Source organism: Orbicella franksi, chromosome 3 (genome assembly GCF_964199315.1).
Source record: "Orbicella franksi chromosome 3, jaOrbFran1.1, whole genome shotgun sequence".
NCBI lineage: Eukaryota > Metazoa > Cnidaria > Anthozoa > Scleractinia > Merulinidae > Orbicella > Orbicella franksi.
Genome location: NC_138147.1, coordinates 6688769 through 6705000, shown reverse-complemented (window position 1 = coordinate 6705000; position 16232 = coordinate 6688769). Strand labels below are relative to the sequence as shown.

Genomic DNA, 16232 nt, shown 5'->3' with positions numbered 1-16232 from the left:
AATGGAAATACCGATAAAAATATTCCATTGAAAAGGATCAAAACTAATAACAGCACTAGACACTATGTGTAAAGTTCTGTAAATGATTTCCTCTGGAACTAAAAATCGTTTTGATTCATAATGCGGTGTTGGAGTTGCTTATTTGAGAGGTAAACTCTTGATTCCCGGACTATACAATTGTTAGCGCAGTAGGCAGAGGGTTAAAACTACAAGGAAGCGCTTTTTGTCTTTAATACCCATTGAGAAATTATTGTATTTGAGAAATTAACTTTCGGAATCGCGTTCATATTCTCTACACTGAGAGGAGTCGCTGTTATCTTCCTTTTCTTGATAATCCTTGTGAGATTACTGTACTCTTAATTGTACTATTTTTTATTGTTACAGATCTGATTCTCGTAAGAAACATCTAAAGGAAGCATTTGATCGCATGGTGCGATTCCATGAAGACATGATCAACGCTCTGACTTGGCTGACTTCAGCAGAGTCTAAAGTGGCGGAATTGGACAGCGCTGTTGAGGCAACCAGCACGGAAGAGCAGCAAGACATGGAGGCACTGAGAAAGGAATTAAAAGTACGTCTTATCCTACATTGTTTCATTTCCTTAAATCTTTGATTCCTCACAGTCATGAACGTCTAATTTCTCCACGAAATATCAATACAGATCCATTCACGAAGGTCAGGAGAGTTTATCCTTTCACCTAGCGATAATTTATGCCCAACTCTTCTCTGCAATTCTCTATTTTCCAGTTTCCCATAATTCACTCTGTTTGCCCCCCAAATTTTGCGTAAACTATTGTTGTGAAATGCTCTTGGGAATATGCAGACCTCCCAAGAGTATTTACAACTAAAGTTTATGCAAATTTTTGGGGCGGCAAACACAGTGAATTGTGGGTAATTTGAAAATAGAGAATATGTATTGTGAGAATGAGAAAAATAAGATCGTCTGAATGAAATACTGGATGAGCTCAGGACGAAAACCTATTTCCCCCATGAAGGATTATGATATGTTTGTGGAAAACAGTGTAAAGAATTTCGCTGCTGATTTAGTTACCTTCAATATTTTGAGATGTTCAAAATACATTTCTTGTAGTTGTTGTTGGAAACGCAGTGCGTTCCTGGAAACTTGTACATTTCAATCAGTGCCTACAATTTAAAGTTGTTTTATAGAGAATTCAACTGAGTTTAATCTTCAGTACATTTCCTGTACCTCTATTCGGAACACGCAGTGCATTTCTAGAAAGTTGTTTTACGTTTCAAGTTTAAAGGTAGTATTTAGAGAATTCAACTTATTCTGATGTTGCTTTGCAGTTCCTTGAGGATGACATCAATGGTCACCAGGAAATGTTTGCCTCGCTAAACGAGAATGGCCAACAGATTATGGCTGAGATGGAGCCTGGCGACGTACTAACAGCCGTGCAAGCCAAACTTGATGACATGAATGACAGGTGTCAATCACTTGTTTCTATTTTAATAATCAGATATCAGATAACTTATTTTACGGAGTATTTGTTGTCGAGTTCATTGCTCCTTACTGTTATTTTTTGCTGTCTTCACTTACGCCTTTTTTTATTGACAGGTGGCAATCACTCAACGTTCGCACGCTGGATATCCGTGACCGTCTGGAAGACACTGGTACCGAATGGCGTCAGTTGCTGATGGACTTACAGGAGATTATCGATTGGATAGCACGTGCTGATCAGGAGCTAACTCTTCAGCAACCAATCGGAGGAGACCTCGAAAGCGTGCAAAACCAGAACGAGATGCACCAGGTGACGATACTGTAACCGAGATAAAAAAAGAAAAAGTGTTATGAAGCGCTTTTGAGGTCAACAAAGCTTTTACAGCAGTTGCTGTCAATTGTTTGTCACGCTGTAAATATTTGTCCTTATAATCCATCAAATATTAACGCGTCACGTGACAAAATATGCCACAGCTAAAACTGGGAAATATCCGAGCGATATTCTCCAATTTTCAAAACTTTACGTGTTGCCCAAAGTATTTGAAGGACAATAAACGAAATGGCCTCCTTTTGAGTTTAAAAATACGCTGGGATATTTGTCCTTTGACCGACATTATCTGTTTCGAGAAGCGAACAGTTTTCTAAGAGCGAACTGTGATCTTCGATGAACAGATAATGTCCACGGACAATATCTGAGCATATTTCGCGCCAAATGGAGTCTGTTGTTTATAATTTACAGCATATTCTCAGAACTGGCAGTAAACAAGAGAGATCGATGATGGAGCCTTAGTGCGCTGAAGTGCCTGTGTTTCGCGCCAAGCCTCTGTCGGCCCGGAGATAAGGCCAACATCACTTTTAGAGCACTCATGAGCACATGATAATTACTTTTATTTTTACACGATTATCGTTTCAAGTTTACAGCTTGTAGAGCCGTGTTTAAACTCGAAGAAAAGATGCCATCAGCGAGAGTAGTTAACATTAACAGTTTGGGTCTAAAGGCTTGCGGCTTTGGGAAACATGCGTATCATTATTTGTAATTTCTTAGATGCTATGAGTATCCATTCTTTACAAGAATTTGTTGGACACGTTCCTGTGAACATTGCAAGAAACCTCAGTGCTGAAACATAAATTTGTTGTAATGTGGCGAAAGAGAGAACCAAATACGACATAACTAGATAGCATTGTACCATTATCCGGGTTAGTCAATTGCATTCATGGCCACTGACCCATCACCTCCGGTAGCATGGCTGTAAAGAAACAAATCCGGAAACCTGTTTCCGGATTCCCCGGGAATCGGCGTCTAATAAGCTATTCAGATTTTTAAATTAAGAGGCTGATTGTTTTCACGTTTTTCTCCAGGCGTTCAAAGGCAAGCTAAATGTAAGGCGATTAGTAGTGGATCGTGCTCTTGATTCAGGCCGAAGAGTTATGGAAGAATATGAGACAGACAGATCCGCTGACGAGCCTAAGGATTCACCGCGGTCGCGCATTGCGCAGAATCTTAAACGACAGATCGACACTGTGAGTGAACGCTGGTCAATGTTGTGCCAGCGATCAGAAGATTGGCAGAAGTGGATTGACGAAGTTCTCAGGGTAAGTCCTAGTTTAAACAGCAAAGACAACTGTTTTCTTTCTTTTGTTTTTGTTACTGGAAAGAGAAAGAGACTTAATGTGTTCGTAAAAGAAGATAGTTTGTATCTGTAATCTTCGCTGTTGTTGCACACGTGTCATTCGATAGTTCAGCGTATTCATGGGTGTTAGTTCATAAAAAAGGTTCAGTATAATTGCTCATTTATAAGCAATAGCCGTGGCTATCATTGCTTGCAATTTCGATTGACAGGTTTTTTTACTTTGTGAGAATAACTTTTCGGATGTATTGTATTGTCTGTTCATTAAGAAATGATGGAAAGCATTTCAAGCCTGCAAAATTTTTTTCAAGTTGGTTCCGGTGAAGGATAAAAAGCCTGTAAGAGGGGTGAGGAGGGGGGCGGGAGAACGAGATTGGTGACCGAGAAGGGGCAGGGGTAGAGAAATTAACGTGGCGCTCCCAAATGACGCTTCCTGCTGAATTCGGTAGACGGAGTTTTATGTTCGTTTTGGAGATAAAACAGGGATTTCTAATTGTTATCAATTTTGGACTTCTTTCTCGTGTTTTAACCGAACAAATAGCGGCTTAAATTCAATCTGACGAAAACAACAAATTTCTGATCTCAGATTATACGTACAGTGTGAGAGAATCGTGTGTGGGAAATCGCTTATTTTTTTTTTTTTGAGTGATTATATGTTTTGATATATTAAAACTCTGCTTATTTGAGTTTTAAGTGTAGGACCTCCTTGCTAGTTCAGGCTCGTTCATTGTAGCATTTATCGCCTTCTATCGGATGCACATTTTCTCAAGGATTGATATTCAAGTGTCAGTAAGGAGGTAAAAACTGTTACAGGTCATGTGGCAACCAGGCCATATCCGGCCGGCCCAGCGCAAGCGGGCAATACTGGCTCGTATTTCACATTGAGTCTCGCGCTGTGCTGATTTCAATTAAATACAGATCAAATTGGGAAAGTCAAGATCGTTCTAACTTTGGACCGACATGGTGAGTGTTAGAATAGGTGCTGGTTTATTTCACGCGCGGAGTAGTTGAAGTTTTGAATTTGCTGTTGAAACGAGGTGGAATTCAATGAATTTTAAGTTGTTTTTCACGATGGAGAGGAAATATTCAAAGCTATCGTTCAAGTAATCTGTTGTTCGAGCCATAAGTTTACGTGATTAGAAGAATCCTGTTGTTGTCTGTTTCAGTCTTCTATCGATGTGTGTTCAAGTATTCTTTCTTAATCGTTCGATATTTAACAAACCAGTTCCTCCAAGGTGAGCGTTTAGCTAAAAAAAAAAAGAAAATTGGGGGCAGAAGGAGCATTGACAACTTGACCTCGGATTACAGTTTAGCACATGTATCAATGCTAAATATTACATCGTTCAACGTATTGTTGTGTAAAATGCCTTGTTTCACGGCTTTGTGTTTGCAATCAGAGCTCTACCTCGGTAATCGCCTGTCTGTAGTGAATTAGAAGTGTGATACAGTGTATAGATTTCGGATAAGAGCACCATGTCATATACGATTATAGATGTACCTGGTGTGTGATTTTTTACATGCTGCCCTGCACAGTCGAGCCCTCAGCGGGGAAAAATTGTAAGAATAACACTAAAATTTATTTGTTTGGTTGATATTTAAATTACAAGACAGTCTCCCGCTCTTTTCTCCCCGAAAACTGTTAATTGCACATCATAAGATAGGGCAAGTTTACAATCATTTCACACGCTGCGTGTTAATTGAGCACGTGGTATGATTATCGCGTGTTCTGACGTCTTAAAAATTTCTGCTATTTTATCGCACAAGCGTATATTTTACGGAGGTGGGAAAAATCAAAACATCCGAGGTTGGTCTGTTTAAGAACCCGAAAGGGAAGCATTGCCTTGACCTTCGCATGAGTTTGCTTCATTGAGCGAAAACGGATGCAGTTGTAATCCACGTCTAGTTGCTAAAAAAAATTCCAGGTGCATTCAGTCATTAGACGATGTGGTATTTTGGGTTATCACTTCTGTGCATATGGAATGGTTACGTATTATTTTCAATTTGAATTGAATGTTGAACAAATACTAGACTGACCTTGTATGTAAGTTTATTTCCACGCCTTGTTATTGGAGTCAATATACGTTCGATTGGCTATTAAGTGAAATTCAATTGGCTACTAAGTCACGCAATTTTTACTACACTCTGCTTCTCACAAAATTGTCTCAAAATTGAATGAAATTTCGAGGCGGTAGTGTTTAAAATAGATAAAACGCGAAAGAAATGCTAGCAAACCTTAGGGGAATTAAAATGAAGTAAATATTGAAGTGAGTTGGAAAATGACAATCGTTGCTCAATTTCCGTTGATAGCCTTGATAAGTGCGTCTGGCTGAATTTTGTACAAGGGTGTGCGTGGACCATATTGTTCTTAAAACGCCGTTGCGCTAGTTATGAAATTGATATTTCACTAAATGAGCTACATCACGGTTTGCGCATCTAAAAAAGTTCAGCCTAAATTTTTCAAGTTCGTCGTTTGTAATCCGTGTTAATCTTCTCCATCTCTAACCATCCTTGTTCCTTTTTGTTTTATTATTATTTCTTTGGTGTTTTTCCTTGTTAGTAAAATGCTATGTTCCTTCAATTTAAAAGGTAATTCCGTACGGGGCCAAAATAACTCAAAATCAGAACTGCCATATTACTTGACCTCTCTAAAAAGCTTGCTTTATTCCACCGTCACTGAACGTAAATTTTGGCTATCTTCTAAACCATGAAATGTATGACGGTTTGTTTTATATTATGGAATGTCTAAGTGCGTGCTTTATTATCGTGTACGAAGTAAATGTTTTCAAAGAGTTGACGCTTGTGGGTGTTGCCCTGGAAGAAAAATGACACTAATCTGCATTCACAAATGATTATCTAACTCAAGCGCTAATAAGCAGCTTGGTTCGTGAAAAAAGGGTTCAAATCCCTTTATATTTATAAAGTTAATTGCTTTGATGTTTCCGTGTGAAATTCAAGTATCTGTATACAACTATCACTTTATAATCCGGGATTTTTGTGGTGGTATTATGAAGACGGAGAATTACAAATAGGCTTGTACTTTTCTTCTCGGCGGTTAACACAGTATGTTTGACAAAACTGACCTGGGACAAAAGGACCAGAAGAAAGAGAGCTAGCAGCCCGCGAGTCACCAGCTAAGGGTTGTTTTCTTCGCCTTTTTATCGAGTGCCGTTTAAAAAAATTAACAAAAAGTTGATGGGATTGCTGTAAAGGTGAATTTTCTGGTCGTAACATTTAGGGACATGAAATGTTCTCTTTGTTTGCAGAAATGTTTCAAATATTTTTTTTAGTTGTGGTAAGATCTTGAGTACGCGTGCCTGACGATCTTTTGATATTTCGTGCTCGAAAACACGAGGTTTGAAAAAAGTGACTTGCAAATTTATTGTTTTGTTGTCTTTTGAGAAATGCGGTGTTCTTTACTTTTCCTAATGTTTTAGCGTATTTTACTACCTTAAGTGGGGTTTTTGCTTTTTCTTGTGGGAAACAATTAAAATCCCTCGTATTTTAAAGGTTATAGACCGCCTCTGTAAATCATGATGTTTGTTAAGACTTCCGGCTAGGTGCGTATCGTTTTTTTTTTTTTGTCACACCCTGCTCAATGTGACGATTTGGACGTGACATTTATGGACGCGAATACTGCTTGAAAAGTGACCTGTAAAAGCAGAGCATATATTAGGTAATTACTGTTGCATTTTTCTTCTACCGGGATATCGACTTCGTTTTAAACTAAAGGATTTCGCACTCTTGTCGTGCCAAGTAAACAGAGAGCGATGTTATATGAAAGAACGATTTAATGTTATCCAATGCTTTCCTAAAATTCCTGTGATCTGCGTTTCTTTTTGAACAGAAGTTGCAGCTTTTCCAGGGTCAGATGGAGGAGATAGACGCGCGGCTAACTGAAGCCGAGCAAGTCAAATCGACCTGGACGCCAGTACAAGATCTTGTAATCGATTCCTTGTCAGAACAGATGGATGATCTCAAGGTAACGACAGCTACGTTCTTATAATGCATCGTGATCTCTTGTTTGGTTGTCTCTATCCCTCTTTGAAGTCTCCTTGGTAACCGTTATTTGGGGGTCACGCAACAGGGCTGCCGTTAGTGTAAAGGAGCATTGTGTGACAATAACGGAGTAATAACGCAGCGTATAATTATTATTTTTGTGCACTGCTGTGAGACCTCCTGCTTGAAAGCTTGAACGCTCTAACTCTTATATCAACTTTCAAAAGGGGAAACCACGTCTTCCATGTGCAAATGATTCAAATCATCTTTGATTACGTTTAATTCGTTACGAGTTACGTTACGTTTCTGTGTCCGGTAAGTTGACTAAATTGATATTTGTTGTGTTGCAGAATCTTCAGGAACGAATCGCGTCTCTGCAGAACATGTTCGAGACTCTCAGTAGTACAGAGGGCGAGCTCAGACGAAAGGGCGTGTCTCTTTCGCCAGCCCTACAAAACCGGATTGACCAGTTGTACCGGCGATGGAAACAGTTGCAAATTCAACTGTTGCAGAGGCAACACGCCATGCAAGAGGCTTACTCTAGTATTGACATGTCCTCGATACAAGGACTACAGGGTTAGTAAACGACCAGAGCTAAGGTCTTTGTTTTGCAGAAATCGGTATTAGCTGAGTACAGTGAAACCTGTATTAAGCGGACCCCATATTAAGCGGACACCCTCTTTTAAGTGGACACTAGCTTGAGTCCCAAAATGTTCCTCCTACATTTACTGTAAAATAAACCTGCATTCAACGGACACCGATATTAAGCCATTTTGTTGCGCAAAACCTGCAATAAGCGGACACTTCAAGGGCTTTCTACTTCTAAAACTTCAGCTCAGACTCCTTAACCATTGTTCAACGATATCGTTTCAAAGTTAAGTAGAACCTGCTTAGAGCGAACACCCTGAATTAAGCGGACACTAGTGAGGGTCCCAAGGATGTTCGCCTAATACAGGTTTCACTGTGTGCGAAGAGCCACTGATGAAATTCTTGTTGTGGCTGTTGTTGTTGTTTTTTGAATGATCTCGCGATAACTGATAAAATGGATCGAAAATAACTAGTACCAGCGTACTCCTTTTGGAAGTAATTTCTTTAGTATTTCAACAAGACGTAAGTGTTCTAGCGATAGACAAAAACCAACTGAAGACATTTCAAGTGATCCACAGTGTTACAAGTTACTTTTGTTTTGAGAGCTGTAATTGCAAACAAGCAAACTTCTTTATTTTCTTCAACAGCGAGTGTCGAGCCGCCCTGGGAACGAGCAGTAGCGTTAAACAAGGTTCCTTATTACATCAAGTAAGTGTCGTTTCTTCTTCTGGCTTGTTAATGTCCTTGTTTTTGTTTGTCTTTAGGGTTTATTATCAATTATTGACCGTTATTGAGGCTTTTGTCTGCTTTTGTAACCTCTCAAGTTTCACATACTGTTAGATTTAACAATCTCTGTAAAGGGATGTCTTGTTTTGTAGTTGTCGGAAAACTGACAAATGAATTTGGAAAAAAACCCTCTTTGGTAAGTTTCATTTCCCACATCTTTCGTATCTTGTCCTGTTTTACAGTCACAAGACGGAAACAACACAGTGGGACCATCCAAAGATGACAGAACTTTACCATCAAATCGGTGAGTCGAAGAGTCGAAGACCACGTCTTATATTGACTCAAAGATAACAGTAAAGTGTTTTGTCAATGTTTAGTCAATTCATGACTGTGGCATTAGCTGTGGTCACACTAGAGACTTTTACCTAGGGAAACTTGACTTGCTGACAGTTTACCTAGGTAAACCTGTCAGATAGTTACATGCAAGGAATCGTTTTGTTCACATTTTTTAATTGTCTGTCTTGTAGCCGAACTGAATGATATCAAGTACAGCGCTTACAGAACAGCCATGAAACTACGTTGCATCCAAAAGGCTTCTAGCTGTAAGTTGACAATTTAATGCCATTTGTTGTTATCTCTACAGTTAATCCCTCTGAACTTTGTCGTTTATTTTATATTTACGCCTCAGTTTATTCCGGGCTACTAGCTGAGTGGAGTAGAACCACGATTAAATCCAGTAGCTTGCAGAATTTGAATCTTGCGAGATTTTTAGTTTTGTTTTTAAGCAAAAACCATGACCAAAGTGTTCGATTTCATCAACAGTGGATCTTGTGACTCTGACCAACGTCGTTTCAGCATTAGACCAGCATAATCTTAAAAACGCTTCTAACGACATGTTAATCGGTGTTCCGGAGATGGTGAAGGTGCTGACGACTATCTACGAGAACATTGAGGTGCCCGCGGATTATACTATGATAAGTAACGAGTTTAGTGTGGATCTGACCCTTAACTGGCTCCTGAACGTCTATGACAGGTAAGAAGTTAACACTGGTATTAATGTTAACGCATCGTCGGTTTATTGAACAAGAAAATGGTGTGCTTGACGTGTTTAGCAGACGTCAACCTGCTCGCCGGCTTAGGTAGGAGCCTAACGCGCGAGGTGTCCTTAACGGCAGCGTTCGCAGGCTAATCAAGTGTAAAATTCCTCGTTATCTCATCCCACAGTGAACATTTCTATTGGGCAAGTCTTTGAAATCTTTCCGTCAAAACTGCGAGGGTAAAAGATAAATTTATGGGGTAGGAGACAAGTCTGGTAATGTATTTCAGAGTCCAATTTTTGGACCCTAAGGTTAATAACTTCACGCTTAAGCTCGACCTTGACAATGAAGTATCATGTTGATCTAGTTCTGTTTCACTCTTGCTTTCTGCTCGGCTTCAAACCCTTGTAGTTCATAGAGGTTGCATGCAAAGTTGAACATTGTCTTGTTCTTTCAGCGGCCGAGTAGGAAAGATCCGTGTACTCTCGTTCAAAATTGGTCTTGTTACAATGGCTAGAGCTCATCTGGAGGACAAATACAAATGTAAGTACTGCGCATTTATGTATTCTCTTACTTGTTGTTTGAAGTAGTTGTGCTGCTTTCCTGGTCGCTCTAAAACAACAGGCTTGTTGATATTTTGTTCTGTAGATATGTACCGTTTAGTGACGGATGAAAATAGCCTTATGGACCACAAACAACTTGGTTTGCTATTACACGATTCCCTACAGGTAAACAAATGTGCTTCACGACTCTCAGTCAACACTAGTTTACTGTAAATGAATTCCAGAGTGTGTAGTTTATTAGGAGGCGTGGTGGCATAGGAGTAGGAGGCGTGGTGGCATAGGAGTAGGAGGCGTGGTGGCATAGGAGTAGGAGGCGTGGTGGCATAGGAGTAGGAGGCGTGGTGGCCCTTGGTGGCTTCGTCCTCTTGTTGGGCGATGAGTGCCCTTCCCCACCCTCTACCTTCAAACTATTGGGGAAACCTGAGAAAATGTTGGGGGAGGGGAGGGCAAACGTAATGGACTAGCATCTCATTCAGGGGAATAGCAGGACTCCTGCTGTGCTCATGTGGGGTGAAGCTGAGCTCAAGTCCCGGCACTGATAACATCTACCATCTATGAATTTCTTTACAGTGCCTCTCTTGTACACTGTAGCGTCAGCCTGAATCTCACCATCTGTCTTGTAGATTCCTCGACAGCTGGGAGAAATCGCGGCTTTTGGTGGAAGCAATATTGAGCCGAGTGTAAGAAGCTGTTTCAATAAGGTAAGCAAGGAACTACGGTAACAGTAACAGTAACTATATAATTGGAATACAAGCCTTAGTAGCTCGTGGCTAGCAAAGCTATTCTAGGGGAGCTACTATTACTTTAACAGCATTATCTAAGTTAGCTAAACGAGAGAATAAGAGAGAAAAAGGACCACGTCAAAGACCACGTAAAAGACGTCAGAAATTATGATTGCAATCGTCTGTTTTCTCTAAAGATTTTACAACTTGTTGTTGACGAAGAGTTTATCGTTGTATACGCTTTCAAATATACACTTGGCTCGGCCTAGAGTGATGTATAACAAAGTAATGGACGTAACACATTTAGTGTAATTCACATTTTTACTGTCTTTCTTCAACAGGCGGGTGCCAAGCAAACTATTGACTGCGCGCAGTTCATGTCTTGGCTCTCAGTTGAACCTCAATCAATTGTCTGGCTTCCTACTCTTCACAGACTCGCCGCGTCTGAGGCTGGTAAGTCACGTGAATTTACTGATTAATATGTGATCTCTCATTACCGTTTTTATGCATTAAACACCAAATAGGTGACTTCGACCATGCGACAATTGAAGACAAGGCTAGTAATTTTTACGAGAGACTTTTTCTCGAGGCTTGGTATTCGCGGAGAGACAAAAACGCGGGAAGCAAACATATTGATATCCCGGACGTGTACAAATCCCTTGCGTAATCACGCGCAGCGGTCGTTCGTTATGTTTTTGCTGGCGTAGCACGCACATATCTGTGAACCGTTAGAAAGCCGTCACTCAGTTGGCTTTTTAAAAAACCGATGAAGGCCGAAGTTGTTTGGTCGAAACGTCTTTGAAGTTTTATTAACGCTGTTTCTAACGTTAACAAGAGTGTGTCAAGAACACAAATTTTAATTCTGAGGTGACGAGAATATAACATTTGATGAGATGAAATAAAATTGAGCAAAAATTGCCGGAAAATACAATCAGTAGTGATTTTAATAGTTTGTCAATGTTGGCTGGGTTTATGATGCGATTTTGTAGATTGGCATTTTTTTAATTTGCTAAGACACGATTGGGCGCTTTGTCTTGCAAACCCTATTTTGCCATGTGTGTGGATTCGGTGTCAGCTATTTGACTTATTCAAGACGAAAATGGGGAAATTTCAAGTCACATTAACTTTCGATTTTCCCCACTTCCATGCAATCAGTACAGGCTCTTCGTTTCGTCTCCGGAAAAGTTGAACGGTGGTTCTTTTTTTATTTAAGTAATTTACCGGTGCTTTTTATATCTTTTTTTCTCACAGTGAAACACAAAGCCAAATGTAGCATTTGTAAAGAGTATCCTATTGTCGGCTTCAGGTTTGTGGTACTCTTTTTGTCTGTGTATTTCTTTGTTATTATCATTTTCTTGTGTTTCTTATTGCCTACTGCTTCGCATAAATGAAGAGTAAATTAAAGTTGCTAATTTCAGTTCTTGTTTAACGTAGATTCCGGTGTCTGAAATGTTTCAACTACGATTTATGCCAGGTACGTTACATGATATTGCATCATTTTTGGATTTAACCATTAAATAAGTTAAGGAATTATTTGCGACCAAAGAATTCACACTCGAGTTGTAACTGTTCATTTTGTCATTTCTCTTCAGAGTTGTTTCTGGTCGGGCCGAGTCTCCCATGAGCACCGTCTCACTCATCCAATGCACCAGTACTGTTTGTCGGTAAGTGATGGCGGCTCTCCAAGTTGATTGACATCTAAACTGAGTGTTTTGTAGATCACGTACTACAGGTCGTGAGTCAACTGTGAAAACTTTTTTTTCAATCTGCCAACCCTCTCGTCGCGTTCACTTTACCGGTGAAAGATTTCTGAAAAGACAAATGATCTAAACGTATCTCTAAAAGTATCTCTGTATCTGTTGTGCAATAATTGTTGGTTACGACAAGTCATCACCGAGATTACCTCGCGACGTAATTTTCTAAATTCTCCCTGCATAGCAAATGTGTGACGGCCGCCAGTATGGAGAATTTGTAGGCTAATCGTGAATGTTTCTGTTACTTTTTTAAGACCACGTCTGGTGAGGATGTGCTGGACTTCTTAGCCATGGTTCGAAACAAATTCAAGAAAAGGCGTTACAAGAATAAACCGCCACGAAAACTTGGTTATCTGCCGATTCAGACTGTGATGGAAGGAGGAAATCTTGAGACGTAAGTACAGAGGTTGAAATACTGTTTTGGCAAATACTCTGAGTGTACAAAATAAATTTGTTACCAATCAAAATTAGCTAGGTCACCGCATTCAACCTATTGTTAGGTGAGTTTGTCGCCATGGAGATTTGTCTTGTTGCTTAGCAACCCCGTTAAGTGTGTTCTCTTTGTGTTAAGTGGAACCAAACCGTTCTTTGTTATGGTGTGTATCATTTTAACTTGTATTCTCGTTGTTTGTTGCAGACCACCCATGCCATCCCCTCAGCAAAATGTGAATAACGAAGTACACAACCGACTGGGGATGTTCGCTCACAGGTGAGTGATATAATCAACATGTACAATATTAGTGCATTGTCCAGCAGTCTGTTAAGAGAATAAAGAAAATCGTCAGTTGAAGGATGTTGTTTATCAAAGAAAGTCTGTGTGTTCAGTTCTCCAGCTTTGGATTTGTTCGTGCGCGTGTAGAACATAATAGACATAACTGAAAGTGTATTTTTCTTGTCTTGTGTGTTTGAAGGTTGGCCGAAGCAGAATCAGAAGGAGGAAAATACAATCCACATGAGTTGTAAGTCTTATCACCTCTAAACTAGTACTTGCTGATAACCATGGAGTTTTGATTTTTTGTCATCTCACTCAAATGCACATTTTAGCTCCTAATTTTTTTGCTTACCGTGTGGATGTGCTGACATTTCTTTTCCTTTCCTTTTTCAATTGTTACATGGTGTTCTGGCTCTTACGTGCCTTCTGTGAGGCGATGATGTGTCTCGACTGGCCGTCTTGCGGCAAGAAAAGCGTTGTTCCTTTTGATCGCTGCTAAAATTTTTGCTTCATCCATACATTGGCATTTATTGTAACCTTGGTGTGTTGTATTTTGCAGGGACGAAGAGCATCAGCTTATAGCGCAATACTGTCAAAGGTATCTACCATTTCTCTCACTTACTCAAAATTGTAGTTCATCTCAGCTTTCAGCTTCGCCCATTCCAGCACTCATATCGTCTGTCTTTTGTTTCTGAGTGAATTTCTGCCTAGCTACACTCACTACACTGTTGCGAATTTCACCAAGGCAATAATGGTCGTTTTCTTTTTCCCTTTGCAGCCTGAAGAGCGATACAACGGAAGCGGTAAGCTTCTCAGTGAGTGTATTGCTTTGAGTTTTGTCTGATGCCAACAGTGATTTATTTATCGGCAACTTAAGAGTTTGTTTTAGCTAAGTGCGTTTTTCTTTCTTTCTTCTTTAGCCTAAAAGCCCGACCCAAATTGTGATGGCACTGGATGCGGTAGAAAAAGAGGATTTAGAAGCTGAACTTCTCAAACTAGAGGAAGAAAATAGGTGGGCTTTATTCTTTGAGTAAAATGCACAGCTTAACTATCGCCATTTTAAGTTGGTAACAATCAAAATATCCAGCCAGAGATCAACGTTTCATTACCACTTACTTTGCTTTCCTCAGGGACCTCCAAGAGGAATACGAACGTCTCAAATCCATTAGAGACCAGTCTGTCCCTCCCTCTGACGGGGAGACCTCTCCGGGAGGGCCACAGAATCGAGACTCCGAACTGCTGGCAGAAGCTAAACTGCTGCGTCAGCATAAAGGTCGACTGGAGGCTAGGATGCAAGTATTAGAAGATCATAACAGACAACTGGAGGCGCAGCTACAACGTCTCAGACAACTGCTCGATCAGGTACAGTGTTAGTTCTGTATATGATTGTGACTCTGGCCTTAAATGTGGATTTGGGGAATCTTGCGAGAGGCGTGCTGGCCTCATGGTTAGACCGCTCGCCTCCAGATCGAGCGGTCCGGGTTCGAACCCTGGCTGGCAACAATGTGTTGTGTTCTTGGGCAAGACGCTTTACTCTCACAGTGTCTTTCTCCACCCACGTGTATAAATGGGTATCGGTGAATTTAATGTTGGGGGTAACCCTGTGACGAACTAGCATCCCATCCAGGGGGGGGAGTAGAAATAATCCTAGTCGCTTGATGCTACAGAAACCGGAGATAAGCGCCTGCCTGATGGGCCACTTGGCTCGTATGCAGACTTAAACTATGGAGAATCTTGTGTTGAATGCTACATCTATGTTAGACCCTAAAGACATTTAGTAATGGCGTTGTCAGCAAGCGGGGGCGTTTAGATATACCCTAAATCTGCGGTGCAATCGTTTTTCAGTGGATCTAACTTATGTTTTGGTTCTTTGAATCTCCGAAAATGACGCGGGGTCTAAAAACATGGACTCAAGTTGATGGAGAAAAGTTAGTTCCTCATCTAAGCATAATTCTTAGGGAAGAAAGCGTGAATCAAGGTGGCCAGGATGGAATGAGATTGCACGACTGATAAACGGACATGTCATGTGTCTATTGCAAATCAGAAAAAAAAAAACAAAAATGTCGCAACAGGGCATTTCTTTGAAGCATTGTTTTCTGCCATTGTATAAGAGCTCAGGAGATCCCTATTAATAGTACACTGGACAACTAGTAATTGGTATTTCGATACTTTGCTGTTCTTCTTATCTCACATGCATTTCATCTTTCGTTTTCACTGCAGCCCGGCCAAGACAAACAGAGCGGGGCCCAGTCCTCGGAACGTACCACGCCGTCTTCCTCGATCAGCTCGCTAGGAGACGGGCCCTATTCCCCCGGCAAGTCCGCGCGATCTGGAAAATCCCGCGGGAACGATAGTGATTCCGAATCGGAGCCCGGTGGAACAAGCCCCATAGCCCCAGGCCCGGTTACCAACGGAATTTCCAGCAAAGGAAATGAAGATCCTGCTTTGAAAGAAGTCATGAGTCAGATCAGCTCATCCTTCCCTCCGGATCAGAAAAGTGAGTGAGGAGGCACGGTAAAACGTGTTTTTGTTTGTTGTTTGATGTTTGTTTGTCAGTGACTAATGCTGTTAACTCTTGTGTAGTGTCTGCTGAGGCCTAACCAGTGGAATCTAACACTACATGACTGTTGACTGGTAAGAAATGTTATGCTACCAAACTTAAACCAGTCTCAGACTTTCCGTAACACACACCAATTGGCCTCTTAATCTGATTTGCAATGTCGAGGACAACGTTTTTGTCAGCAGTGCTTTGTAAACTGCCATTGCTGTTTTTTTTTTTCCTGGAAAATCATTGCATCCCAAGTTGCAGCATGAAATTTCCTCGTTTTCTTTATGAGAAATCGTCATGTTGTACTCTATCTTCTCTAAGTTGTGCATCTTTTTCGAGCATTGTTGGGTTTGTCACGCAACGCTCTTCGTGGGAAAAAAATGTTACGTGACCAACTAATTTAATAGAGCACTGTCACACAACACTATTTTCTTCTCTGTGTCCACCTGCACCAGTTACCAAGTGCACTGCATCATGATATACTACCAATTTCTTAACC

The 16232-nt window shown here is 40.6% G+C and overlaps 1 protein-coding gene across 3 annotated transcripts in view; it reads left to right on the top strand.

Annotated features, from left to right (window-relative positions):
- The window catches only part of LOC145480940 (dystrophin-like), a 71875-nt gene that overhangs the window by 54085 nt on the left and 1558 nt on the right, over nt 1-16232 (top strand). The window contains exons 47-72 of one of the 3 annotated variants that reach the window (XM_081459285.1): nt 385-571; nt 1309-1445; nt 1577-1769; nt 2819-3052; nt 6932-7066; nt 7434-7659; nt 8319-8379; nt 8640-8701; nt 8925-8999; nt 9220-9430; nt 9892-9977; nt 10083-10162; nt 10621-10698; nt 11061-11172; nt 11971-12025; nt 12154-12193; nt 12312-12383; nt 12728-12867; nt 13111-13182; nt 13385-13432; nt 13745-13783; nt 13964-14000; nt 14106-14197; nt 14316-14547; nt 15406-15682; nt 15769-15819. In XM_081459285.1, the coding sequence (XP_081315411.1) occupies nt 385-571; nt 1309-1445; nt 1577-1769; nt 2819-3052; nt 6932-7066; nt 7434-7659; nt 8319-8379; nt 8640-8701; nt 8925-8999; nt 9220-9430; nt 9892-9977; nt 10083-10162; nt 10621-10698; nt 11061-11172; nt 11971-12025; nt 12154-12193; nt 12312-12383; nt 12728-12867; nt 13111-13182; nt 13385-13432; nt 13745-13783; nt 13964-14000; nt 14106-14197; nt 14316-14547; nt 15406-15682; nt 15769-15785 (2998 nt within the window). In that variant the 3' untranslated portion in view covers nt 15786-15819. The remainder of the gene's footprint in view (nt 1-384; nt 572-1308; nt 1446-1576; nt 1770-2818; nt 3053-6931; nt 7067-7433; nt 7660-8318; nt 8380-8639; nt 8702-8924; nt 9000-9219; nt 9431-9891; nt 9978-10082; nt 10163-10620; nt 10699-11060; nt 11173-11970; nt 12026-12153; nt 12194-12311; nt 12384-12727; nt 12868-13110; nt 13183-13384; nt 13433-13744; nt 13784-13963; nt 14001-14105; nt 14198-14315; nt 14548-15405; nt 15683-15768; nt 15820-16232) is intronic. The other 2 variants (XM_081459283.1, XM_081459284.1) reach the window with 2 other exon arrangements.